Here is a 23,471-nt window from a genome sequence, read left to right as displayed (position 1 = left end):
TCACATGGCTGTGTGCTGCGCTGCTGAGCAGAGCAGCTGCTCCCAAGTTATGATTAAGCTACAAGACCCCCAAACTGGCAGATCAAAGAATTTCGGGGAATGTTGGACATGGCCTGGCTGGGATTTGCTCCCCTCCTTTCCTGAGGGCACGTTGAGCTGCTTCTGTATTTGTTTGGAGATCTTTGAAGGAGCAGGAGTGACTGAAGGATGAGTGGCTGAAGGAGCAACTGCTTTATTGTGCCCTCAATCTGGCCGTGCTTGGTGGCTGCTGATCACCAGCAAGTTGTTGCTGCCCTTCTTGGGGTCGGATCTAACATCAGAATAGGGAATTCAGTAGAGAGAAATGTGATTGAAGTTGAGCTCTGAGTTTGCCTGTGCCAAGACCGTAGGTTCATGCGGTTTGGAGGCCGGCTGCATGGGACAGCTGGGTTCAATGGGAGGGGAACAGTGGTGGTGCTGTTCTCTCCCTTGGGTGTGCAGGAGATGCTGCAAGAGCTTTGCAGCCCCTCTTCACTGGAGCTGTGGTGTGCTCGGGGGGTGGGGACTGCTTGACTGTGGTGCTGGGACCAGGCACTGTCAGGAAGGGATGAAGTATTCCCAAGGATGATGTGTTGAGCTTGACCCAGGGCTTCCACTTTCTCTGCTCTGCATCAGCTCTGTTTGCTCAGGAGCCCATTGTGGTTTTAGCCCAGTTTTTCACAGCCCAGCACAGCATGAGTTCTTGGAAAATTAAATTCCATTTAAATTCCCACTTTACATCTCAGCTGGCAGCAGCTTGACGAAGGTATGCTTTTCACAGCCTACTTCCTTGTGCTTGTGTGGGGCTTGTCAGGGCTTACTTAGAGCTGGGGCTTTGACAGCCTCCTCTCATCCTGCACCCCGAGCTGCAGATGAGCGGGCAGGCTGTAGGAAGTGTAGCAGGGCAGAGTGCTGTGGATTTGGGGAGGAAGTGCGACCTGCCTCCCCGGTTGAGCTGCTCAGAGTGAAATGGTGCAGCTGGAGTGCAGGGCTTGGTGTCAGGCAGTGGCCGGCCGCTCGACCCCATGCCTTGGAGTGTCTCACTCTGACAGAAACCTAAAAATCTAAATACAAAATCTGCCCTACAAAGAGCCAGAAGACACGGGACCTAACTGCTGCACACCCTCGCTTACCTCTGCATGTGACGTTTAACATCACTGTACTTGGGTGCAAGTAAGTCCTGCTTTCATGTAGCTTATTTTTAATGCTAGCAGGTTTGTGAGTTCCACGTCCTAATTAGGTTGCCAAGAAGCATCTTTTTAATGTGTTTAGATATGTTGCCTTTCTCCCTTGCCCTCTGGCTTCCCTTCATTATCAGACACTGTAAACAGCGGCCCGGTTGGCTGCCTCGGCATTGCTTGCTGTTTATAGGCCTCCCACCATATCCTCTTGCTGCTGTTTCCGGACCGAAGCTGTTGGCTGTGGGTGGTTAACACTTCCATTCAAATTAGCTGTGCCAATTTATAGCCAGCCCAGGCGCTGGAGAGATTAAAGAGAATTTTTTATGGGAAAGGTTCACACTGTGCCCTTGGAGTGACCTTTGAGGAATGTCTTACTCTCTCTGGGAACCACCAGCATGTCACAGAGATGCCACAGCCAAGCCCATTTCAGGCCAGTGTGCTTGGAACAGGTGCCTCTGAACCCTAGTCTTGCTTTCCCCTGCTCCTCTGGCTGAAATATCGCTGTCCCTCTGCTCTCGTTCCTCCTGCCCCTAACCAGGTGCATGCATCAGCTGGAGAGGGGAGCAGGTCCCAGGGGAAGCCATGCCCTACTCTGCATACAGCCCTCCTGCTCGCAGAGAGCAGCCGTGCCGGGGAGCAGAAGTAAAACACCACTCAGCTCTCCTCTTTGTGCGGCTGGAGCACTCCTTGGGGCTTTTGTCACCTTGTCTGCCCCCTGGCATCCCCCCTGCCCCAAAGCTGCTTGTGCTGGCGCAGGCACGAGAGCCTGAGGCCGGTTGGAAGCAACTGCCCAGGCACAGCACATGTGGACAGGCTCTGTCTGGGAACGCTGTGTGAGGAGGGGAGGGAGCCGACATCAGCCAGCACTCACTTGGTGAAAGCAGCGGCTGTGTGAACTACAGCCTTGTACACACTGTGGTGGGGAGAGAACCTGGGGGGGATGGTGAAGGAGGAGACCAAGGGGAGAGTAGGAGGCTGGGGCTGCGAGAGGCTCCATGGGAGAGCGTTGGGTTGGGAGGCAGTGGCACCAGCCGCCTGTAGCAGCGGAGCCTTTTGGGGCTGGGGCTGGTGCTGGCTTGGCCCCTGGAGCCAGCTGAGCACCACAGCCCCACAGGCGCTGTGTGGTCTGAGCCCCAGCTCCACTGCCAGCCTCTTGCCCCACTGCAGGAGTGCGAGCTAGGGTGGAGAGAGGGATGGCTGCCATTGCTGACCTCCCCCTTCTCTCTCCTAGGCTGGTGTCAGCGAGCGACCGTGAGTCCCGGCTGGAAGAAGTGCGTTCCGCCTTTCTGGCCAGCTACAGCCGGACCATCGGCCTGAAGGCCGTGTCCCCCAGCCCCTCAGGGGCCATCGGCGGCCTCCTCGAGCAGTTCGTGCGGGGCGTGGGACTGAGAGGCAGCAGCACACTCTGAGCACCGTGTTCCCTTGACTGGAGACCCAGGACCTGCCAGGGTTCCCCCTGGCAGAGCCCTAGGACCTCATTCCCAGTTGTGGACACCTGCAGCACCCAGCACCCACCACCGGCCCCACCCTGCCCGGGGCTGGGGGAGTGTGGGTGGCTCTGATGAGCGTCTGCAGTAAAGACACCTGAGCTGTGCCTACTCCTGCCTCCTCTCTGGGCTGCGGGTGGGGGGCGGTGGGGCCGGGGTGGAGGAGCAGGGCTATAAATAACCTGTCCCACGCTTCGGGAGCGACGGCACCGAAATAGCACCGAGCCGGGACCGGGAGGGAGCCCTCGGCAGGGCAGGAGTCGGGGCTGAGCCTCTGCCGGAGGGGGCTGGGGAGCGGGTCTGAGCCCGCAGCCCCGGGCGGGGGGTCCCGGTAGGGCTGGGTCGGGCCGGACCCCGGTGCCGAGCCCCCTCCGGTACCCGGGGCGGTGCTGCCGCCGTGCCGTGGCCGTGGCGTGCCCGCCCCCACCTCGGCGGCGCGGGAGGAGGCGGTGCGGAGCGGCGGCGGCGACCGGGCGGGGATGGCGTCTCCGGGAGCGCTGGAACCGACGACCGGCAGCGTACCGGGTACCAAGGTGGAGCTCACCGTGTCGTGCCGGTGAGCCGGGAGCGGGGCGGGGGGTGGGTTGGTGCCCGGACACGGGTGGGTGCGAAACACGGCGGCGATGCGGCGCGGGGTGCCCGTGTCCCGCAGCATCCCCCCCGCCCGCCCCGGGGGACTGGGGAGGTTGGGCTGCGGGTACCCCGCCATCCCCGGGGACCGCTGAGTGCCACGACGTGTTCCGAACGCCCGGCTGTCTCCCGTGGGGAGAGGTCCCGTCACCTCCGCGGGGTCCTGGGGGGATGCTGGCACCGGGCACGGCTCCGTGGGGTAGCCGGTGCCCTCAGCCGGGGCCGGGGCGCAGGAGGGCTCCGCTCGGAGCGATGCTGGCTGCGGGCAGGCTGCCCGCCTTTGTCCGGCTCCCCGAGCCCCACGGGAGGCGGCGGGGGGGTGTGTGTGGGACAGCCCCGGCCCACGGCGGGACGGGGGCTAACGGAGGGGTGCTGCTCGGTGCCTTTGGCTACTGGCGGGGTCCGCGGGGCAAGCGGCGACAGTTGAGCCCATCTGTCAGCGGCTAAATATAGCCCGGCGGAGGCACCGCTGCCCTCGGTGCCTGCGGCTGGGGGGTCTCGCCCCAAGGGACCGGCACCAGCGGCCTCCGGGCAGCAGCATCGCCCCGGGGGTTCAGGGGAGGCCTGCGGCCGCCCCGCTAAGTCCACCTGCCCGGCTGGGCGGCTCTGGCACGGCCCCGAGCTCTGCAAACTCCAGTCTGGGCTAGGGGCTGCCGTGCTCTCTCCCCGCGGCCGAGCCCCTTCCCTCCCTGCCAGCCCCCCGGGCAAGGAGCAGAGGGGCTGCGAGGCCGTGAGGCCTGGCAACTCCGGGCAGGGGCCGGGGTTTACTCCTGGAGATGGCCCAGGGCAGGGGAAAGCCTTGTGTTTGCAGCCCCCTAAGAGCTCTAGCCCTGTTCAGGGCTGCTGGGGGAACCCTGGCGGTCTCTCCCCTGTGCCCCAGCCCTGCGTGCTGGGGCCAGGGGGTCTGGCTGAGCCCCACAGTCCTTGGCCGTGCCCCAGCCCACTCTGTGCAGCCACCCCGGGGGCGCAGGAAGGATCCCAGCGGAGCTGGTTGCAGCCCCCCAGCACTTCCCGGTGTCACACCGCGCAAAAGACAAGGATCAATCGCTCTGCTGGCAGCTGTGTTGGGGACACGGAGCTGGTCCCTGCTGACTGCCCAGCCCGGCTCTAAGTGTCTCCTTTCTTCTCACTTCTGTGCCCCACCATTAGCCATGCTCCCACTGCCGGGGTGCGGCAGGCACTCCGCCGGCGCCAGCGGCATGGGAGAAGGTTTCATCCTCTAAATGGGTTCCCTGTCATGTTTAATCATCATCAGCGCTGGAGATGCCACTCCCCAGTCGCCCTGCTGTCCCACCAAAGCTTGCAGTGGGAGCCAACGTGTCCCCCAGGGTGCCAGGGCTCTTGGCCCCAGGTGCCAGCACGGCCTTGCCGAGTGGTGCCATCCCCTGATCAAGAGTGAGGACATGGGGACCAGCTGGGGAGCCAGGTGGGTGGCACCCAGGGGGACTTACATCTGGTTCTGTCCCCCCAGAAACCTGCTGGACATGGACACTTTCTCCAAATCTGACCCAGGTGGGTGGTGGGACCAGGCAGGGGGAACGGCATGGGTATGGCATGGCACGGCAGCCTGGCTCTGCTCCTCTCCGCAGTGGTGGTCCTCTTCGTGCAGGGCTCGGGGAGCAGTGAGTGGAAGGAGGTGAGAGCAACCCCTCTTGCCGGGTTCCTGAGGAGGTTCACAGCCCTGTGTTGGGGGTGCTGCTGCCCCCTGTGCCCCCATTCCTGGCTAATCCCCAGCTGGGTTAAGCGGGCCCATATGGCCACCCGCATCCATGCTAATGATCCCTCTGCGTCCACGCTAATGATCCGGCCCCGCTGGCAGCACTAATCCCCTGTTGGGATTATTGCCGGGGCAGCTGTGATGGGGAGGAGTCGGGGGGGGGGCCACCCTTACCCCTCTCCCTGCAGTTTGGGCGCACCGAAGTGATCGACAACACCCTGAACCCTGACTTCGTCCGCAAGTTTGTCCTCGACTACTACTTCGAGGAGAAGCAAAACCTCCGCTTCGACGTGTGAGTGGGGCAGACAGGGAAGGGCTCGGCCCCAGCTCAGGGTGGAACAAAGGGTTGAGTTGGTAATAAATAATGATAATAAATAAGGATAATAAATGAGGATACGGCAGCAAAAAGCACAGAGGATGGGGGAAGCAGGGCTGCGTGCCAGGGCAGCCCCACAGGCACAGGCTCAGGGCTCTGCTCTCCCGTCACCAGCTACAACGTGGACTCCAAGAGCTGCTCCATTTTAAAGCAGGTGAGTGCAGCCATGCCGGGGGGCCACGCGGTGACACCCCAGTGTGACACCACAGTGGGGCACCCCAAGACCATGCCCAATGCGGGTGCTGTTGGGGGGGGACAGGTACCCCCAGAACCAGGGGACTCTAACCTGCTCTCCATCTCTCCATGCCCTGCGGGGACTGGCAGAAGGTAGGTGCCCACCATGCACCAGACGCTGCTTTGCCCTGAGAGCCAGGCCTTCATGGGGCTGCCTGGTGGGGCAGGATGGGGCTAGGACACACCACAGGGATGGCTTTTGGGGTGCAGGATGGGTATAGGGTCGCCTAAGCAGTGCAGGTTGGGTTCAGGGCATGTGGGGTGGCTCTGGAGGGGCACAGGGTGGGTCGAGGACAGTCCTGGGAGCACTGGATGAGTCTGAGTCATGTGGAGTGTGCACCTGGGGTGGTCCTGGGTGTGCAGGATGGGTTCTGGGCTGGGGGGTGACTCTTGGGGCACACAGCGGGTTCAGGGTGCTTGGGGTGGCCCTGGGGCAGGGTAGCTTCAGGTCCAATGGGTACGCTGGGAGGGCAAGGGGTGGGTGTGGGTAGCGGGAGGCTGGGGCAGGAGCCCCTGGGGTCTCACAGCACTGTGCTCGGGGCACAGGACTTCCTGGGGCAGGCGTTCGTAGCACTAGGGGAGGTGATCGGGTCCCAGCGGGGCCGCCTGGAGAGAGCTCTCACGTGAGTCACACCCCGTGGTGGGTGAGGAGGGGGTCCTGCACCGTGTCCCCAGCCACCCACCCACCCCATGGGACCCCTCCTTGTGCGTCCCCTGTTGGGGACACTGACCACGCTGTCAAGCACCAGCTGTGGGGCAGGAGCCCCAGCCCTGGCCCCACCTCCTGCCCCTGTCCTGTCCTTGTCCCCAAGCTGACTGGATGTCTCTGGTTCCAGGGGGGTCCCAGGGAAGCGGTGCGGGACCATCCTGCTGCTGGCAGAGGAGTTGAGCAACTGCCGGGTGAGTGCCTGTGTCCAGCAGTGGCAAGGCAGGGACTGCTTGGGGCCGGGGTCGAGGAGGTGGCCGGCAGTGATGGTCCCCTGTCCCCAGGATATTGTCACAATGCAGCTGTGTGCCAACAAGCTGGACAAGAAGGACTTCTTTGGAAAATCCGACCCCTTTCTCGTCTTCTACCGCAGCAACGAGGACGGCACGTGAGCGCGGGGACCTGGTGGGGTGGGCAGGGTGCCGGCATCAATTTACAGCATGCCCCCAACCCTGACCTGTCTCTGCAGCTTCACCATCTGCCATAAGACGGAGGTGGTGAAGAACACACTCAACCCAGTGTGGCAGCCCTTCACCATCCCCGTGCGCGCCCTCTGCAATGGTGACTATGACCGGTATGGGGACAGGGCAGCCATGGGGCTGGAGCAGGGTTTGAGCATCTCCATGGCAGGTTTGACCCCGTGACAGCAGGTGGCTCAGAACTGGGTCCTTACTGGGTTTTATTTTTCCTCTTTTGCAACCCAAATTATATAAAAGCATCCCCCTCCTTTCCAGGGCCCCCACCGTGACCCAAATTTCCCGCTTGCCTCCTGGTGATGTGGGCCAGGCAGGCGGGGGGCTGTGCCAGCAGCTGGCAGGCAGGGTCCTTGCTGCTGGGGCACTGCAGGGTTGGGTGTCCTCAGAGCGGGGGGTTAGGGTGGGCTGGCCAGGCTGGCAGCTCACCCTCTGCCCACCTTTGTTTTCAGGACGGTGAAGATAGACGTGTACGACTGGGACCGGGATGGGAGGTGAGGCCATACCCATGGGGCGGTGGGGGACATTGGGGTGCTGCTGCTGCTTCCTGGAGTGCCCCTAACCGGGGTGACCAGCCATGCCGACCCTGCGCTCCTCCTGCAGCCACGACTTCATCGGAGAGTTTGCCACCAGCTACCGGGAGCTCTCCCGGGCACAGAGCCAGTTCACAGTGTACGAGGTAGGGCTGGGGGCCAGGGCAGGGGACCAGGGGGTGCCCCATGCCAGGGCCGACCCACCCCTGTGCCCGCAGGTGCTGAACCCCAGAAAGAAATGCAAGAAGAAGAAATATGTGAACTCCGGCACTGTGAGTGGGGCTGGGGCGCTCCTGGGGGTTCTCTCTGCAGGGGGCTGGCTCTGACCACCCCCCATGCTCCCAGGTGACGCTGCTCTCCTTCTCCGTCGAGTCCGAGTTCACCTTCGTGGACTACATCCGGGGCGGGTGAGTGGGGGGCCAGGTGCCCTCCGTCTCCCTGAGTTGCCCCATGAGCAAGGGTCTTGGGTGAGGCTGGCAGTGATGGCACTGGTGCAGCCTTGGGGTGACGAGGGAGCTGGGGAGGGGGGCAGAACAGCAGCCCCAGGCTGTGGGGTGGCGGCTGGGGAAAGGGGTCCCGGGATGGGAGAACACACCACGCCATGGGGCTGGAAGAAGGCATCCCCATGCCATGGGGCCGGCAGCCTCCCTCGCTCTCCCCCCCACAAGGACACAGCTGAATTTCACCGTTGCCATCGACTTCACGGCCTCCAACGGTGAGTGTGGTTGGCCTGGGGGGGGATCCCTGTCAGCAGAACTGTAGGGCTGGCAGTGGGGTGGGTGCCAACAGGGCACTGTGCCACAGGGATGCCATCGCAGCCCACCTCACTGCACTACGCAAGCCCCTACCAGCTGAGCGCCTACGCCCTGGCGCTCAAGGCGGTGGGGGAGATCATCCAGGACTACGACAGCGACAAGCTCTTCCCCGCCTACGGCTTCGGCGCCAAACTCCCACCCGACGGCAAGATCTCCCACCAGTTCCCCTTGGTGCGCCCCGGAGTGGGGGGAATGCTGGGGTGGGGGTGCCCACAGCAGTTTGGCACTGGGGGGGGAAGCACCCACCCTGTCTGCATTCTGCCCCGGTGTCCTGCAGCCCAGGGGGAACACCGGGAGCTGTGGTCCCCCTCCAAGGGCCCGTCCCTGTCCCCCAGAACAACAATGCGGACAACCCCAGCTGTGCCGGCATCGAGGGCGTGCTGGAGTCCTACCTCCAGAGCCTGCGCACCGTCCAGCTCTATGGTCCCACCAACTTTGCCCCTGTCATCAACCAGGTGGCTGGGTGAGCACAGGGGGACTCTGTCCCCTTTGCTATCCCCAAATGCCACTGGTCCCACAGCAATGGGGCTGCTGGAGGGACCCCATCCCTTGTCCCCCACAGGGCGGCTGCCCAAGTGACCGACGGCTCGCAGTACCACGTCCTCCTCATCATCACTGACGGTGTCATCTCCGACATGCTGCAGACCAAGGAAGCCATCGTCACCGTGAGTACACCCTCATTGCTGTGAGTTCACCCCACACTGGGTGATGCCCCAGCTTCCACCCTGCCTCTGCTCCACAGGCTTCCGCCTTGCCCATGTCCATCATCATCGTGGGAGTGGGTCCAGCTGAGTTTGAGGGTGAGCTGGGGCTTGGGGACACTAGGGAAGGGGGATGGAAACACCATCCCTTCCTCCAGAGGCATCCCAGAGGAAGGGATGCTGTTTCCATCCCTGGTGGCTACCCCACTGAGGCTCAATGACACCACCTGTCACTCCTCAGCCATGGAGGAGCTGGATGGTGATGAGGTACGGGTGTCTTCCCGGGGACGCTACGCCGAGAGGGACATCGTACAGGTAACACCAACATTGAGCCTGGTCCCGCCATGGGCGAGAGATGCTCAGCCCCTTGCTGACCCCCACAGCCACAGGGTTGTTTCCAACCGGGCTGCAAACTTCCTTCCCTCAAAGTTTGTGCCTTTTCGGGATTATGTGGACGACTCGGGAAACCAGGTGCTGAGCATGGCCCGCCTGGCCAAGGATGTGCTGGCTGAGATCCCCGAGCAGCTGCTCTCCTACATGAAGACCCATGACATCAAGCCTTGCCGGGCAGACCCCCAGTAGCTCCTCCATGGGCCATGGGGCCAGCTGGTGGGGCAAGAACATGTGTCATCCTTCTTCTGCCGCTGGTCAGGGCTTAGCCATCGAGATGTGGCCCCCCAAGGCCAATAATCAGCTGCTGTGGCTGGTGAATGGGGCTGGGACCCTCCTCTTCTGTCAGTGAGACCACGGGGCTGGATGTCCCCAGCCACCCTCTGCTCCTGCCTGGCCAGCAGCGATGCCCCAGCACAGCGAGGCCAGCTCGGACTGTACCATCCCTCAGCGCAGCCAGGGCCAGTGCCTGGGTAGACGCTGTTGGGGGGCCACAGTGTGTCCCCCGCTGGGAGGGCAGCCTGGCTCCCTTCCTGGGGAGGGGGCTGCCCCTGGGGCTGGGTGCACGCCGGGGGTCCCAGCCCCACCAGCTCCTCGGGGCAGGGGGTCTCACCCCGCTCCTGCCTGCGCCCCATTCCTGCCTGCGCCCCGCTCCTGCCTGCGCCCCACCGCTCAGCCAAGCACCAGCACCCCGATCCTCCAGCTCTGGTGCCCCGGCGCTAGCCCCAGCCCCACAGCTGAGGGGTGCACACTGCTGAGCCCCAAAGCTATGGGGTGCCACAGCCCGCGTCCCACAGCAGGGGGGTGCGCAGGGCTGAGCCCCACAGCTATGGGGTGCTGCAGGGCCCTGGCCCTGGCCCGCAGTCGGGGGGTGCCGGGGGGGCCCAGCGGGGGTCAGGCGGGTCTGTACCGCGTTACCGACTGTAAATAAACCGCTCCAACCGGACCTGATGCCGTGCGGGGGCCGGGGGGCGGGCGGCGGGCGGGGCGGGGCCTGTGATTCAGAGCGGCAGATTCGCCTCAAATCGTTGCGGTGCAGCGCGGGGCGTCCCCCTCCGACCTCCCACCCCGGTTCCTCCCGCCGCCCTCCCTCCTCCCCCTGCCGCCACCCGCTCTCGCTTGCCCCCGTTTCCCCTCCCCGCCCAGCCCGGTCCGGCCGTGCCGAAAGTGCGTTGGCTGCGGCCGCTGGCGGCGCTTTACCCAGGGCCGCCCCGCGCCACCCGTCGCCGCCGCCGCCGCCGCCTCCATTGTTGGGGCCCGGCCCGGGCCCAGCGCTGCCCCCGCCGCCGCTGCTGGCCCCGCCACCGCTGCCGCCGCCGCCGCCGCCGCCGCCGCCACCCATGGAGCCGCCGCCGGCCGCTTCCGCCCGGTGAGCGCTGCCCCGGTGAGCGCGGCCCCGGGAGGGAGGGGAGGGGGCGGCTGGGCGGGGGGCCCGGCCTCAACCCCCACCCCCCCCTTGGGCGGGCGGGTGCGTGCGTGACGCCATGGGCGTAGATTTCGACGTCAAAACCTTCTGCCACAACCTACGGGCCACCAAACCCCCCTACGAGTGCCCGGTGGGCACCTGCCGCAAGATCTACAAGAGCTACAGCGGGATCGAGTACCACCTGTACCACTATGACCACGACAACCCGCCCCCACCCCAGCACACCCCCCTGCGCAAGCACAAGAAGAAGGGGCGCCAGGCCCGCGCTGCCAACAAGCAATCCCCAAGCCCATCCGAGACCTCCCAGTCTCCGGGCCGTGAGGTGATGACCTATGCCCAAGCCCAACGCATGGTAGAGGTCGACCTCCATGGCCGTGTCCATCGCATCAGTATCTTCGACAACCTCGACGTGGTTTCTGAGGATGAGGAGGTTCCCGAGGAGGTACCCGAGAACGGGAGCAATAAGGAGAACACGGAGACCCAGAGTGTCCCACCTAAATCCGGCAAGCACAAGAACAAGGAGAAGCGTAAGGACTCCAACCACCATCACCACAACGCCTCGGCTGGTGCCACCCCAAAGCTCCCCGAGGTGGTGTACCGGGAGCTGGAGCAGGACACCCCCGACGCCCCACCACGCCCCACATCCTACTACAGGTATTGTCCGTGGCCAGGGGTCTGGGAGGCTCCGGGGTGGCTCGAGCTCATGCCCTGGGTCTGGAGGCACAATTGGCCCCACTCCGTGCAGGCGGCTTGTCCGTAGCTCGTGGAATGGCCTCCATCCACCCTTCTGGGTCGTGTGCAGCTGGCCATCCTGTGCCTCCAGGCTCTCAGAGCTCTGCCTGGCGTCATGCCCTGGTTTTGGGGGGTCCCTGCACCTGCAGAGCACTCAGTCGCTGCATAGGTCAGTTTTGGCAGTTGGATTGCTGTGCTCTGTCCTTGCTGGGCTGGCAGATGCAGCTATAACAAAAAGCAAATGCGTCCTTCTGCCCTCCTCACCACTCTTCAGAGGTATTCTGGGATGGCTCTAGAGCCCCCCAGCGCCAAGGTTTGCCCAGAAGAGGTGTGTGTTTGCAGGCTTAACGTGTCTTTGTTGTCCTACATTTTTTCTGTGAGTGGTTTGGTGAGTGCAGTGGCCCAAAATAATCCCTCAAACAGGGAGTTCACATCGAGCCAAGGTATGGCTTGCATAGCCATCCCTGCTGTCCTAGTTGCCACACACCCTGAGAAACCAGCATCGTGTTCCAGGGACAGGATAACGATGTTATTTTGTGTCAGGGTGTTAGAAAAGAAACCTCCCCCTGAGGTACCTGCAGCGCTGCTTGCTGCAGTGGTGGGGGGCGGTTGCTGTCAGTTGCTGGAGCAGCAGCCTTGGGGTTCAAGCACTTTCCTCTCTAAATAATGCCCCCTCACCCACCAGTGAGGGTGAAAGAGAAGGGGGCACAGCTTCCTTCACCAGAATTAATGAAACATGGTGCCTCGGTGCCTGGTTGTGCCTTGGGCATGAGGCCGCTGTCTCTGGAGCACCTGGCACCTGCTCGGTGGCTCACGCAGGCTCCCACCTTGCGCTGCTGAGCCTCCAAGGCCCATACCTCGCCCATTAGACAAGTGTCGTTTTGCCCATGTTGTGCCCAACGTGCTGTTGTGCTGCTGTGCTGCGTGGGGTGCAGCAGCACCTCCCGTTTCATCCTCCTGCCTCATCCCTGGGTTGGTTGTTTATTTTTTTTTTACCTGTGGCTTGGCTGTAGATTTAAACCTTCCCTCCGCCATGGCCCATGGGAGTTTGGGTTCGGACGGCCGTGCCCTCACCCTCCCCTGCTCGCCTTCCAGGTACATCGAGAAGTCGGCGGAGGAGCTGGATGAGGAGGTGGAGTATGACATGGACGAGGAGGATTACATCTGGCTGGACATCATGAATGAGCGGCGGAAGACTGAAGGTGTGAGTCCCATTCCCCAGGAGATCTTTGAGTACCTGATGGACCGGCTGGAGAAGGAGTCCTACTTTGAGAGCCACAACAAAGGGGATCCAAATGCCTTGGTGGATGAGGATGCCGTCTGTTGCATCTGCAACGACGGGGAGTGTCAGAACAGCAATGTCATCCTCTTCTGCGACATGTGCAACCTGGCGGTGCATCAGGAGTGCTACGGGGTGCCCTACATCCCGGAGGGACAGTGGCTCTGCAGACGGTGCCTGCAGTCACCATCACGAGCCGTGGACTGCGCCCTCTGCCCAAACAAGGGAGGGGCCTTCAAGCAGACGGACGATGGGCGCTGGGCACACGTGGTCTGCGCCCTCTGGATCCCGGAGGTCTGCTTTGCCAACACTGTCTTCCTGGAGCCCATTGACAGCATCGAGCACATCCCGCCGGCGCGCTGGAAGCTGACCTGTTACATTTGCAAGCAGCGTGGCTCCGGGGCTTGCATCCAGTGTCATAAAGCCAACTGCTACACCGCCTTCCACGTCACCTGTGCCCAGCAGGCCGGGCTCTACATGAAGATGGAGCCCGTCCGGGAGACAGGGGCCAATGGTACCTCCTTCAGCGTGCGCAAAACCGCCTACTGCGACATCCACACGCCGCCGGGCTCTGTGCGCAGGCTTCCCGCCCTCTCCCACAGCGAGGGGGAAGAGGAGGAGGAGGAGGAGGAGGAGGAGGGGAAGGGATGGAGCTCTGAGAAAGTCAAAAAAGCAAAGGCCAAGTCTAGGATCAAGATGAAGAAGGCACGGAAGATCCTGGCAGAGAAACGAGCTGCAGCGCCCGTGGTGTCTGTGCCCTGCATCCCCCCCCACAGGTACGGCCTGCCTCCCTCCCTTGGCTGGGGAGAAGCTTCTCCCTTTCTCAGTGCCTCGTGTTCCACTTTCCACGTGGGTGTTATCTTGTTGCTCTCCTTAGCTTTTTGCACAGGTACTTCTCACTTTCTTCTTGCAGAGGGCTGTTGGTGGTTTCCTTTGGGAGTCCTGTGGAGAAGCAGCGCAACGCGCTGCCCCGCAAAGGTGTCTGGGCCCTCGGCGGGGCAGGAAATAGATGCTGTTAGTTTAATGGCAGAGAACGAACTTGGCCGGACGTGTCAGGAAGCAGCTGGGGGTTCCCAGCGATCCTTTCCTGTTGTGCTGACCTCAGTGCCAGAGTAAACCAGGGAGGGAGGAGGGGGCTGCTGTCCTTTCTGCCAAGGCTTGTCTTCTGGGCTGTGCTGGGGAAAAGAGGGAAGTGTGGGAGTGATTCAGGCCTGGGAAATGGGCTAACCCTGGGGGCTGTTTTGGCTCTGGAGCAGAGAGGTCTCTTATCGGGATCCCCGTGCCCTGCTGAGCACAGCTCATCCATCCCAGAAACCGCTTACCTCTTGCTGGGCTCTCTCAGTGTTTCGTGCCTGTCGCAGGCAGCAGCTCTGCCTCGGTGCTGCCCATCAGAATGGGGCCGGGCAGCAGCAGGGCACAGAAAGCCCCTGCACAGCTGCCTGCAAGGGGCGGCTGGAGAGAAGCAGGATTCAGGCCTGCCGAGGGCTCCCAGGAAGGCGCAAACGCCTGGCAGTTACAGCGGTAACTGCCCTGCATCTCGCTTTGGTCTGTTCGCTGGGTGGGCAGCAAATCCTGAAACAAAAGCACCTAAGAGCCTTGCCAGAATTTGTCAGTGTAGTTTATAACTCTGGGTGTCCTTGGCAGCCTGCAAAAGCACATAGAAGCATCTTAGGATGGTTTTGGATCTTGCCATCCCCCTGCAGCAGGCATCGTACAGTTGGGCATGGAAGCGTTCACCTTCGTGGTTGCGAAGCACCACCCTGAGCTGCTGAGCTCTCCCCCTCCCCGCAGCAGGAGCTGTGCGGGGCCATAACCCCATGACACCCTGGTGCCCTACCTGCTGGCCTGTCGAGCACGGCCATGATGGCACAGGGACATGGGACCGCTGCGTCCCTGTGGACACCTGAGACCATCTCCTGTGCAGCCAGAGGGGAGCACGCAGAAGCCCTGGGCTTTGCTGTCTGGGCAGCGCTTTGGTGACTTGTGGAGGCAGGTGTCTGCTACAAGGCTGCTGGCTTTCTGCCACGGTCTGTTTCTGTCCTAACCTTACAGTTTTTGCTCACTCGGGGCTTGTTCTATAGCCAGAGCCTCTTTTCTTATGTGTGGACACGCTGGTGGGCAGTTTGTAGGCTCTTGCTGCTATCATTGCACTCACAGTGAAACCCATACTGAGCTAGAAGCTGTTAACCTCTCCGCAGGCCTTCCTGTTGGGATTAATTATTCTTCAAGGGCTCTCGACAGAATGCCAAATGTCTTCCTGTGGGAGCTGTGCTTGGCTGGCAACGGCACGTGAGGCTGCCGCCCCCCAGCCTCTTCAGCCAAGGGTGACGCAGGCCAGGTCACCCCCTGCGAAGAACTGTCCCTCTGAGATGTGGAGATGCTGGGGGTTCATCCTTCCAGCACCCCGCTAGCAGAGCATCTCTGTCCAGCTTTGCTGAATGAGGCTGTCCCAGCCTCTCCTGGTTTTCTGCTGTTGTAGAGGGCAGGAAAATCCCTTTTGTAGTGTTTTGGGCTACCTAGGGTAGTCCTTCATTAGTTTGGGTAGGAGATCTGTTGTGCTCGTGCCTCCTGTTCCTTCCTCACGCTTTGCCAGGCTTGGTCAAGTTATGGGTTCCCTGGGGCTCGAGTTTCTCTGTTAATGTTTGGCCAGGGCCTTTGTCACCATGAGTGGCCCACAGCCAGATACTTAATGGTCTTGGGACAGCGGTGCCGTAACACTCGTGGCATCGGGGACCGTGGGAGCTGTGAAAGGTCTGGCCCCTGATACAGCTGTGTTGTGCCCCAACCTGGCACAGCCAGCCCCAGGCTTTCGCCTGGAAATTGGCAGGGGGTAGAAGGAAAAAGTCTGGTTTGGAGAGGCAAGGCTGGATGTTTCCTGGCATCCTCCATTGCGGCTGACTTGGCGGGGTGGATACCCTGCGTGACTTGGTGTTACAGAAATTCCTGCCGTGGGAAAGGGTGTTCTCTGCCCAAGGAGCTTCTCAGCTGCTCTGGGGCGGCCCTGCTGCTGCATGCTCCCCAGCAGGGCTTCTCCTGCAGCGGCTGGGCTTGCCTTGTTGATGGGTCTGTGGTTCTCTCCCCTCTTCAGGCTCAGCAAGATTACAAACCGTTTAACCATCCAGAGGAAGAGCCAGTTCATGCAGAGGCTGCACAGCTACTGGACTCTGAAGAGGCAGTCCCGCAATGGTGTCCCTCTGCTCCGCCGCCTTCAGACACACTTGCAGTCACAAAGAAACTGCGACCAGGTAAGGCCTGCTTGTTGGAGTGTTGCAGGGAATCCTGGCTGCGCGCGCGTGCTTCCTGCACCTTCGGAGCTGCGGGATCAGAGCCTTTGCTGCATGTGGTGCCTGTGGGTGTAGAAGGGGGGCCAGGGGTATGAGCTCCCAGATGAGGAAAGGGCAGCCCCAGCTGCTTTTGCTGCTTCGCCTTCTCCTTTGCTCTTGGCGTTCAGAGATTTGCCAGGCAGCGGCGCCATTGGCAGCCTGCCATGGGAAGGGAATCCTGCCCTCTTATGCTGCTGTGCAGAAGTTAGCTCCATCCTTGCGCCCACATTTAGCCGGTGGCGATGGCAAACCTGTCAGAAATGGCACTAGTCTGAGGCTGCTGTGCCAGGGCATGTTGGGAGAGGTGGCCGGAGATCTCCAGAAATGGTCTGGAAGGAACCAATCTTCCTTCCAGTTTCTGAAATGGCTCCAGGAGCGCTCCCTGTGGGTGCCGCTTCCAGCCCACTGTCTGCCTCAGCCCTTAGTCAGTGCTTCACAGATGTGAAGTCTCTGGTGCCAGACAGAAAGATTTTTCTTCTGTCTCCCTGTCTGAGCTCTAAATCTTTCTTTCTGCGTCCTTTGAAGACTGTTACCGGGCAGGGGATTCTCCTGCCTTTGCCTCCTCTCATTTTTATTTGCTGGCAAAGAGTTGAGGCTGCTTCTGCTCATCTCTGGCTGCAGCAGAATAAAAGTTGGCTTTTTTTTTTGGTGCTCCAGCAGTGAAAGCAACCAGAGCCCTGTTGCCCTTTGCCAGAGCTCTGAGCAGCAGCGCAGACCCTGATATCATTCATCTGTGCTCTTGGGCACCTGCAGGCAGTCGGTTGTGTTAGGAAGAGCATTTCCAGAGGCTCAGGATGTCTGCCTCCAGGCAGCCTAAGGGCTTGGTGACCAAGGAGCAGGTATTCAGCTCCGGCCTGACGTTGGACTGTTTCCAAGTCACCTGCCTAGGTTACAACAAGGGAACCAGGGCCTTTGCTGAGGTCAGGCGTGGTGGTTCCCATTGCCCAGGAAGAGCCCCAGGACAGGTCAGGAAGGTGGAGATGGGAACACATCTCCTGTCAGCTCATGGTCTCTGATGTTCCCACAGAGAGACACTGAGGATAAGAACTGGGCCCTGAAGGAGCAGCTGAAGTCATGGCAGCGCCTCCGCCATGACCTAGAGCGTGCACGCTTGCTGGTGGAGCTGATACGCAAGCGGGAGAAGCTCAAGAGAGAGACGGTAACAATTGTTTGCCCCTCCTCCGGGAGCTGCTGGGGTGGGCACAAGCATGGGCTCTGTAGGGTGCTGTGCCAGGGTCCCCTCGGCCATGCTGCGCCCTGCCCCGGCAGCTCTGAGCAAAGGTGGCTGCTCTGCAAGGCTGAGGTGGGATGCACAGGTACTGGCGCCGGTGTTACACCTCCGCTCTCCAGAGACCGGGGAGGAGAGGCATCGCTGTCCCGCACTGCTGCTCCCCAGGGGCTAACCTCACCGCTGGGCCGGGGGCTCAGCCCCGCTCCGCTCCTCTCTTTCAGATCAAAGTGCAGCAGGTGGCACTGGAAATGCAGCTGACCCCCTTCCTCATCCTCCTCCGCAAGACGCTTGAGCAGCTGCAGGAGAAAGACACGGGCAACATCTTCAGCGAGCCGGTCCCTCTGTCTGAGGTAACAGAAATCTACGAAGTAAGAACCCCCTCCCCCAGATTTCTACTTCGCTCAAACTTGTCCCTCACTCGTGCCAAGGGCTGCCCAGGGTGCTCCCTGGTCTGGAAGCTCCCCTGGGCGGCCCAGTGCTGGCTTGCTTATCCCAGTACCGTTCACCCGAGGCGGGTGTGCAGCGATGCCCTCCTGGGTTAGCTGAACGCAGAACAGCTGAGCTGGCGTGGGCCAGAAGCATTGCACTTGGCTCTTCCTCTGACTGTGCCGCTGGTGTCTGCCCAGCGCCTGCAAGTGATTAGGGACTCCCGCTGGGAAAGGCAGCGGCCCTTGGCAGGCGGCACACTCTCACCTGTCCTCTCGCAAAGGCTTCTGCTAGATGACAGACCAAGCACAGCACAGGAATGGGTTTGACCCCAAGACTGTCACCACTGGGGGCAAGGGAAATGATTCCTGAGACCATCATTGAGTCCCCACCTGGGGAGGTGGGGAAAGGGCTGTGCTGGCTCTGCACCGCTCTGGCAGCAGGTTGGCACAGAGGTGTTGCGGTGGGACTGGGGAGGAAGGCAGCGTGGTCCCACCTGCAGCCATCGCTGCTGCCTGGATGGTTCTGTTTTATCTGTCTGCACTCACCCTCGCCCCCAGGGGCTGCACTTGTGTCTCCCTCCCCCGGGGAATGCTGCGTAGTAGCGCTCTGCATCCCAGCTGCCCGCAGACAGGAGGAGAAGATGGGATGCTGGCATGTGCGCTAGAGCCTTAGAAATGCTTCGGAGCGTGTATCTGCTTTTAACACGTTGAGTACAGCACATGGGCTCCCTCGTCCGGAGGCGTTACTGTTCCTCAAGCTGCAAAAGCAGACGGCATTCCCCGATGCGCATTTGAGCAGAACATAGGGAGCGATACCTGATTCCTCTAACAACTGTTTTCTTGGAGCAGGTAGCACTAGCTGTTGGCTCCCGGGCTCTTAGCTCTGCCTCTTTCCTCACACAGGTCCCAGACTACTTGGATCACATAAAGAAGCCGATGGATTTTCAGACAATGAAACAAAACCTGGAAGCCTATCGCTATCTGAATTTTGATGACTTTGAGGAGGATTTCAACCTGATTATCAACAACTGTTTGAAATACAATGCCAAAGACACAATCTTCTACCGGGCAGCCATCCGTCTGCGGGAGCAGGGAGGTGCCGTTCTCCGGCAGGCTCGCCGGCAGGCGGAGAAGATGGGCATTGACTTTGAGACAGGCATGCACTTCCCCCACTGTGTCACGGTGGAAGAGGCTCAGGTCCAAGATGTTGAGGACGGTGGGTACTTGCCTCCTGTCCTGGGGTACGAGGGCTGCTTGCAGGTAAAGCCTGGACAGAGTGGAGCACCAGGGGGCTGCTTGGGCTGCTTTCCACGGGAGGTTCAGTCAGATGCCCAGGCTGTGTGAGCCTGCTCCCCAGAGAGGCAGGGGCTTTGCTAGCCAGGTAACCTGTTGGCCCTGTTAGGCTGGTTCTAGGCAGTGGCTTGTCTGCATGTCCTGCCAGTCCTTCAGTCCCTTGTCCTCCTCTTGGTCAGAGCAGGGGGCTGCCTGGGATGTGGGTGCTGTCACTTGCTCCATCCCCAGCGCTACCTGTGAGCTCTGGAGTCTCCCGCCATGCTGCCTGGCTAGAGGGGTGCAAGGACTCCCCCTGCTCAGAGCTGCATGCTCCCCCAACTCTCCCCAGCTGTGGGCTTTGCTGCCTACCCCACAGCTCCTGATAGCTCTCAGCCAAACCTCACTGCCTCCGTGGCTGGAGATCTGCTTGTCTCTGTGGGGCAGTGGGGAGCGCTGCTAGAAACAGTTTGTCAGAGAGGGATCCCTTCAGGGTCCCCCTCTCCCTGCTCCAGCACCGGCTCTGTCAGGGGAACCTCCCTGCTCTGTAAACACTTCGGGATCCCTTTGACTTTTGTTTACCTGTTAGGACCCCCTTTCTTTTTCCTGCTGTGTCCTTGCCCCAGCTGGTGGCAACTCTGGTATTCTCCAAGCTGCCAACCAGCAGGCCTGCCCCAGCAGTCACAGCTGGCTTGCTTCCCCCACAGGGCTCCTTCTGTAGGGCTTTTACAGTAACTTCCCATGTTCAAAGGTGTTTGGTACCATGTCAGCTACTTCCCTCCTGGATTGCCCCATGCCCCTTCACATAGAGAAGCTCCAAAGAGTTCCCAATTTCTTTCATCCGTCTGCTCCTCTTTGTCCCCCCAGAAGATGTGCGGCTGCTGCTCTCAGAGAATCAGAAGCACCTGCCCTTGGAGGAGCAGCTGAAGATCCTGCTGGAGCGGCTGGATGAGGTCAATGCTGGCAAGCAGAGCATAGGACGGTCCCGCCGGGCCAAGATGATCAAGAAGGAGATCACAGTCCTAAGGCGGAAGCTCGCTCACCCGCGGGACCTAGGCCGAGACGGGCTGGAGCGGCACAGCTCCTCTGCCCGGGGAGTCCTGCAGTCGCACAACCCCTGCGAGAAGGACCTGCAGACAGACAGCGCTGCAGAAGAGAGCAGCAGCCAGGAGACAGGCAAAGGTACTGGTGCCTCCCGAATACTGCTGGCTTTGGGGAGGGGTGGAGAACCACCTCTGGACAGGCTGACTAAGGGAGAGGCTGCCCTGCCAGGTGCCTCTGGAGGCAGGAGGGCTGTGTGGGCAGCTCCCATCACTCCTCCCTAGGAGCAGGGTGGGTAGCCCCTCGCGGGGCAGTCTCTTATCTCCCATTCCCTTGTGGGAGCTCCTCATACCTCCCATCAGGATGGGTGCAGAGTATGATGTCTGTGCCTCCCCGGGCTCCCTCCTGGCGTACCTGGTGAGAACGGTATCCTGCTGGGTGGTGGGCGGTAAGCCTTGCCAGCCAAGCAGGGGGTATTGGCACTGAAGGAGGCCGCCTTCTGCCCCTGGAACAGCTGCAGCCTGGTGTGCGTTTGCCTCTGGGGCCGAACGCTGGGGCGAGCTTGCGGCCGAGGAACAGGATATCATTGGAGAGACTGAGTGCTTTGCCGTGACAGTCCCAGCTGTGTGGTGTGGGGCATGAGAGGGGTTGTTTCCTCCTGCCAGGCCCTGTCAGCTCTGCCCCACTGCTCAGTTTCTCCAGGGTCATTACGGAGCAGGCTGCTGTCAGTGTCCCTTTCTGCTCGGGAGCATGGGCGGGAGTTGCAGTGGCCCTGACTGCCAAGCTCTGAACGCCCTCGTGGGGCTGTGAGCGGAACGCGGGCCAGCTGTCAGCTCCCTGGCCTCTTGGACAGAGCCGCTGAGCTGGGCTCCATGGGGAGCACTGTGAAAGCTCCAGGCAATGCTACTGGGTGTCACTGGGGGTTTACCACCTCTGCATCCCAGTCCTGCCCCCCTGATGACTGGGAAAAGCAGGCTTTTCTGCAGGCAGGGAGTGTTTTAGGGACTTTGCCTTTCAGGGGTGCAGTGGAGCTTCTCAGCTGCTGCATGCCATGGAGAAGGTTTATTCCTGCTTGCTTCCTATTCTTGACTTCTGTTTCTGTGAGGTTGCTGCCTGGGAGAAAGGAGGGTGTCCCTGGCTGGCAGAGCGTTCTTTGGTATCCCCGTCTGGCTTTCACTGTTGGCAGGCTGGATAGTTTGACCCTGAGGGTGCAAGCACAGCAAAGCTCGGGATGGAGGACCTTCCAAGATGACATTCATGAGAAATGAAGCTGTTTCTTGGTGCTGCCACCGTGCGGCCCCTCCCAGATCCCGCAGGCTGCAGCCAATGCCTTCTCCCCCCTCTTCCAGGTCTGGGTCCCAATTCTTCTTCCACCCCAGCACATGAAGTTGGGAGGAGGACCTCGGTGCTCTTCTCCAAGAAGAACCCTAAAACTGCAGGCCCTCCAAAACGTCCAGGACGCCCCCCAAAGAATCGAGACAGCCAGATCACTCCTGGGCACGGGAACAGCCCCATTGGGCCCCCCCAGCTCCCCATAATGGGGTCCTCCCAGCGGCAGAGGAAGCGAGGAAGAAGCCCACGTCCCAGCTCCAGCTCGGACAGTGACAGCGATAAATCCACCGAAGATGCTCCCATGGGTGGGTGTGGCAGCTCCACCCGCACAGCCAGGCGGCGGCAGCCCTGCTGGGATCGCACAGCCAGGGTCCCACATGGTCATAACGTTCCTCCCGCGGGGTGTTTTGTAGATCTGCCAGCCAACGGTTTCAGCAGTGGGAGCCAACCAGTGAAGAAGAGCTTCCTGGTGTACCGCAACGACTGCAACCTTCCCCGGAGCAGCTCCGACTCCGAGTCCAGCAGCAGCAGCAGCAGCAGTGCCGCCTCGGACCGTACCAGGTACCATCCCCAGCCCAGCGCTGGCGGTGCTGGTGCTGCCCGGGGTGGCTCTTGGCCTTGAGCTGCCAGATGAGGCGCCTCTTTGGTGGTGCCTGTCTCGTTAGCCCTCCTGCCACCCGGCTGCTGTGAGCTAAACGGCGGGTTTTGTGCCTTTTATTTTTAATGTAAAACCTAAAGATGTGAGTGTGTGGCAAAGGGCCAGTAGGGAGCACGAACTGGGGCATTCCCTCTTGGCACAGTGGCTGCTCTGGCACTGGCACTTCCAGCAGCTGGCTCCTGCCTGCACCCTGGCAAAGGCACCAGCCCAGCTTTCTCCCCAGGACCCCAGCTCCCCAGCTGAGCCTTTCCTGGTGCCAGGGCCAGTGGTTGGAGCCCACAGCCTGGCCCCCTCGAAAGCAGTTTTTGGGAGCTTCGCATGGCTCCTACCACTGGCTCTGCTCCCTCTCCCCGCAGCACAACGCCCTCCAAGCAGGGCAGAGGGAAGCCCTCCTTCTCCCGAGTGAACTTCCCAGAGGACAGCAGCGAGGACACCTCGGGAACCGAGAATGAGTCGTACTCCGTGGGCACGGGGCGAGGCGTGGGGCATGGCAGTAAGTACGGCGGCCGCAGAGCCGACTGAGGCTGGTGGGGGACACGGCTGACTCCCCTCTCCACTCTCCCCTGGTGCAGTGGTGCGGAAGGGCATGGGGCGTGGCACAGGCTGGCTCTCCGAGGACGAGGATTCCTCCCTGGATGCCCTGGACCTGGTGTGGGCTAAGTGCCGGGGGTACCCCTCCTACCCAGCACTGGTGAGTTCCGCTGGCTGCGTGCTCCCGCTCCACCACCCGCATCATGTGTAGCAGTGCTAGGCATCCCCCCGCTTCCCCTGATGCCTGCTCCTCTTTGGCAGATCATCGACCCCAAGATGCCGCGGGAAGGCATGTTCCACCACGGGGTCCCCATCCCCGTGCCACCCCTGGAGGTGCTGAAGCTGGGGGAGCAGATGACTCAGGAAGCACGCGAGCACCTCTACCTTGTCCTCTTCTTCGACAACAAGCGCACTTGGTAAGGCCGGGGGCTTCGGGGGGGTGGCGGGATGTCCGGAGACGATTGTAACCCTCAAACGAGGTGGCCCCCTGCTTCCCGCAGGCAGTGGTTGCCCCGGACGAAGCTGGTGCCTCTGGGGGTGAACCAAGACCTGGATAAGGAGAAGATGCTGGAGGGTCGCAAGTCCAACATCCGCAAGTCGGTGCAGATTGCCTACCACCGCGCCATGCAGCACCGCAACAAGGTGCAGGGCGAGCAGAGCAGCGACTCCAGCGAGAGTGACTGAGCCCTGCGCCCCAACGCACCTCAGGGCTAAGGGGGCTCGGGGACCCCCGTGCAGCTGGTCTGCACCCGCGGCAGGGGAGGGGCGGGGGACCCGCCCCTCCCCCACCGCCCCCGCTGCCCGCCCATCCTCTGGCCGCCGGGGCGGCCCCCCCCACCCCCCCCGCGCTGCCCCCCCACCCCGCGCTCGGACGTTGTTTGTATTTATTTTGAAGGAAGAAAAAAAAAAATCTATTGATTCTTAGAAAATAAAATCTTCGCTGCGGGCGGGGGAGGGGGG

General features: G+C 61.6%; 3 protein-coding genes across 13 annotated transcripts in view; all 3 read left to right on the top strand.

The window, feature by feature from the left end:
- MTMR14 (myotubularin related protein 14) overlaps window positions 1-2,797 on the top strand; it is a 34,178-nt gene extending 31,381 nt beyond the window's left edge. For all 3 annotated transcript variants that reach the window (XM_064453677.1, XM_064453676.1, XM_064453679.1), the window contains one exon: window positions 2,431-2,797. In XM_064453677.1, coding sequence (XP_064309747.1) covers window positions 2,431-2,608 — 178 coding nt within the window. In that variant the 3' untranslated portion in view covers window positions 2,609-2,797. The remainder of the gene's footprint in view (window positions 1-2,430) is intronic.
- Window positions 2,798-2,982: 185 nt separating this feature from the next.
- On the top strand, window positions 2,983-10,201 carry CPNE9 (copine family member 9). 2 transcript variants are annotated; one of them, XM_064453683.1, is made up of 21 exons: window positions 2,983-3,242; window positions 4,788-4,828; window positions 4,906-4,952; window positions 5,222-5,325; window positions 5,524-5,563; window positions 5,734-5,736; window positions 6,190-6,266; window positions 6,480-6,543; window positions 6,634-6,737; window positions 6,819-6,923; window positions 7,275-7,316; window positions 7,426-7,501; window positions 7,574-7,627; window positions 7,701-7,762; window positions 8,024-8,070; window positions 8,160-8,341; window positions 8,506-8,633; window positions 8,733-8,835; window positions 8,913-8,970; window positions 9,113-9,186; window positions 9,301-10,201. In XM_064453683.1, exons 1-21 carry the CDS (start codon window positions 3,166-3,168, stop codon window positions 9,451-9,453), a joined length of 1,641 nt encoding a protein of 546 aa, XP_064309753.1. In that variant the 5' UTR covers window positions 2,983-3,165; the 3' UTR covers window positions 9,454-10,201. The 2 variants fall into 2 exon arrangements, with proteins under 2 accessions (XP_064309753.1, XP_064309752.1); XM_064453682.1 differs by lacking the exon at window positions 2,983-3,242 and having other exon boundaries at window positions 4,787-4,828; window positions 4,906-5,563; window positions 5,669-5,736.
- A 193-nt stretch (window positions 10,202-10,394) lies between these two features.
- On the top strand, window positions 10,395-23,437 carry BRPF1 (bromodomain and PHD finger containing 1). Of its 8 annotated transcripts, none has more exons than XM_064453666.1 (13): window positions 10,395-11,341; window positions 12,515-13,474; window positions 15,787-15,943; window positions 17,049-17,180; window positions 17,474-17,602; window positions 18,584-18,896; window positions 19,820-20,131; window positions 21,340-21,627; window positions 21,736-21,883; window positions 22,337-22,473; window positions 22,553-22,671; window positions 22,773-22,927; window positions 22,991-23,437. In XM_064453666.1, the coding sequence occupies exons 1-13, from the start codon at window positions 10,746-10,748 to the stop codon at window positions 23,193-23,195; spliced, it is 3,651 nt and encodes a 1,216-aa protein (XP_064309736.1). In that variant the 5' UTR covers window positions 10,395-10,745; the 3' UTR covers window positions 23,196-23,437. The 8 variants fall into 8 exon arrangements, with proteins under 8 accessions (XP_064309736.1, XP_064309732.1, XP_064309731.1 ...); XM_064453662.1 differs by having other exon boundaries at window positions 17,474-17,620; XM_064453661.1 differs by having other exon boundaries at window positions 17,474-17,620; window positions 19,817-20,131.
- Window positions 23,438-23,471: the final 34 nt, after the last annotated feature.

The sequence above is a fragment of the Phalacrocorax carbo genome, chromosome 6 (genome assembly GCF_963921805.1).
Source record: "Phalacrocorax carbo chromosome 6, bPhaCar2.1, whole genome shotgun sequence".
Lineage (NCBI taxonomy): Eukaryota > Metazoa > Chordata > Aves > Suliformes > Phalacrocoracidae > Phalacrocorax > Phalacrocorax carbo.
This window is presented reverse-complemented; position numbering and strand designations above follow the sequence as displayed.

Bases quoted from the DNA above. Each gene is read 5' to 3' on its own strand.
- BRPF1 (XM_064453661.1), top strand. From the start codon at position 10,746: ATGGGCGTAGATTTCGACGTCAAAACCTTCTGCCACAACCTACGGGCC. The intron at 13,475-15,786 runs GTACGGCCTGCC...TCCCCTCTTCAG, and splicing joins CCCTGCATCCCCCCCCACAG to GCTCAGCAAGATTACAAACC. The intron at 17,181-17,473 runs GTAACAATTGTT...CCTCTCTTTCAG, and splicing joins AGAAGCTCAAGAGAGAGACG to ATCAAAGTGCAGCAGGTGGC.
- CPNE9 (XM_064453683.1), top strand. From the start codon at position 3,166: ATGGCGTCTCCGGGAGCGCTGGAACCGACGACCGGCAGCGTACCGGGT. The intron at 3,243-4,787 runs GTGAGCCGGGAG...CTGTCCCCCCAG, and splicing joins GAGCTCACCGTGTCGTGCCG to AAACCTGCTGGACATGGACA. The intron at 7,502-7,573 runs GTAGGGCTGGGG...CTGTGCCCGCAG, and splicing joins GCCAGTTCACAGTGTACGAG to GTGCTGAACCCCAGAAAGAA.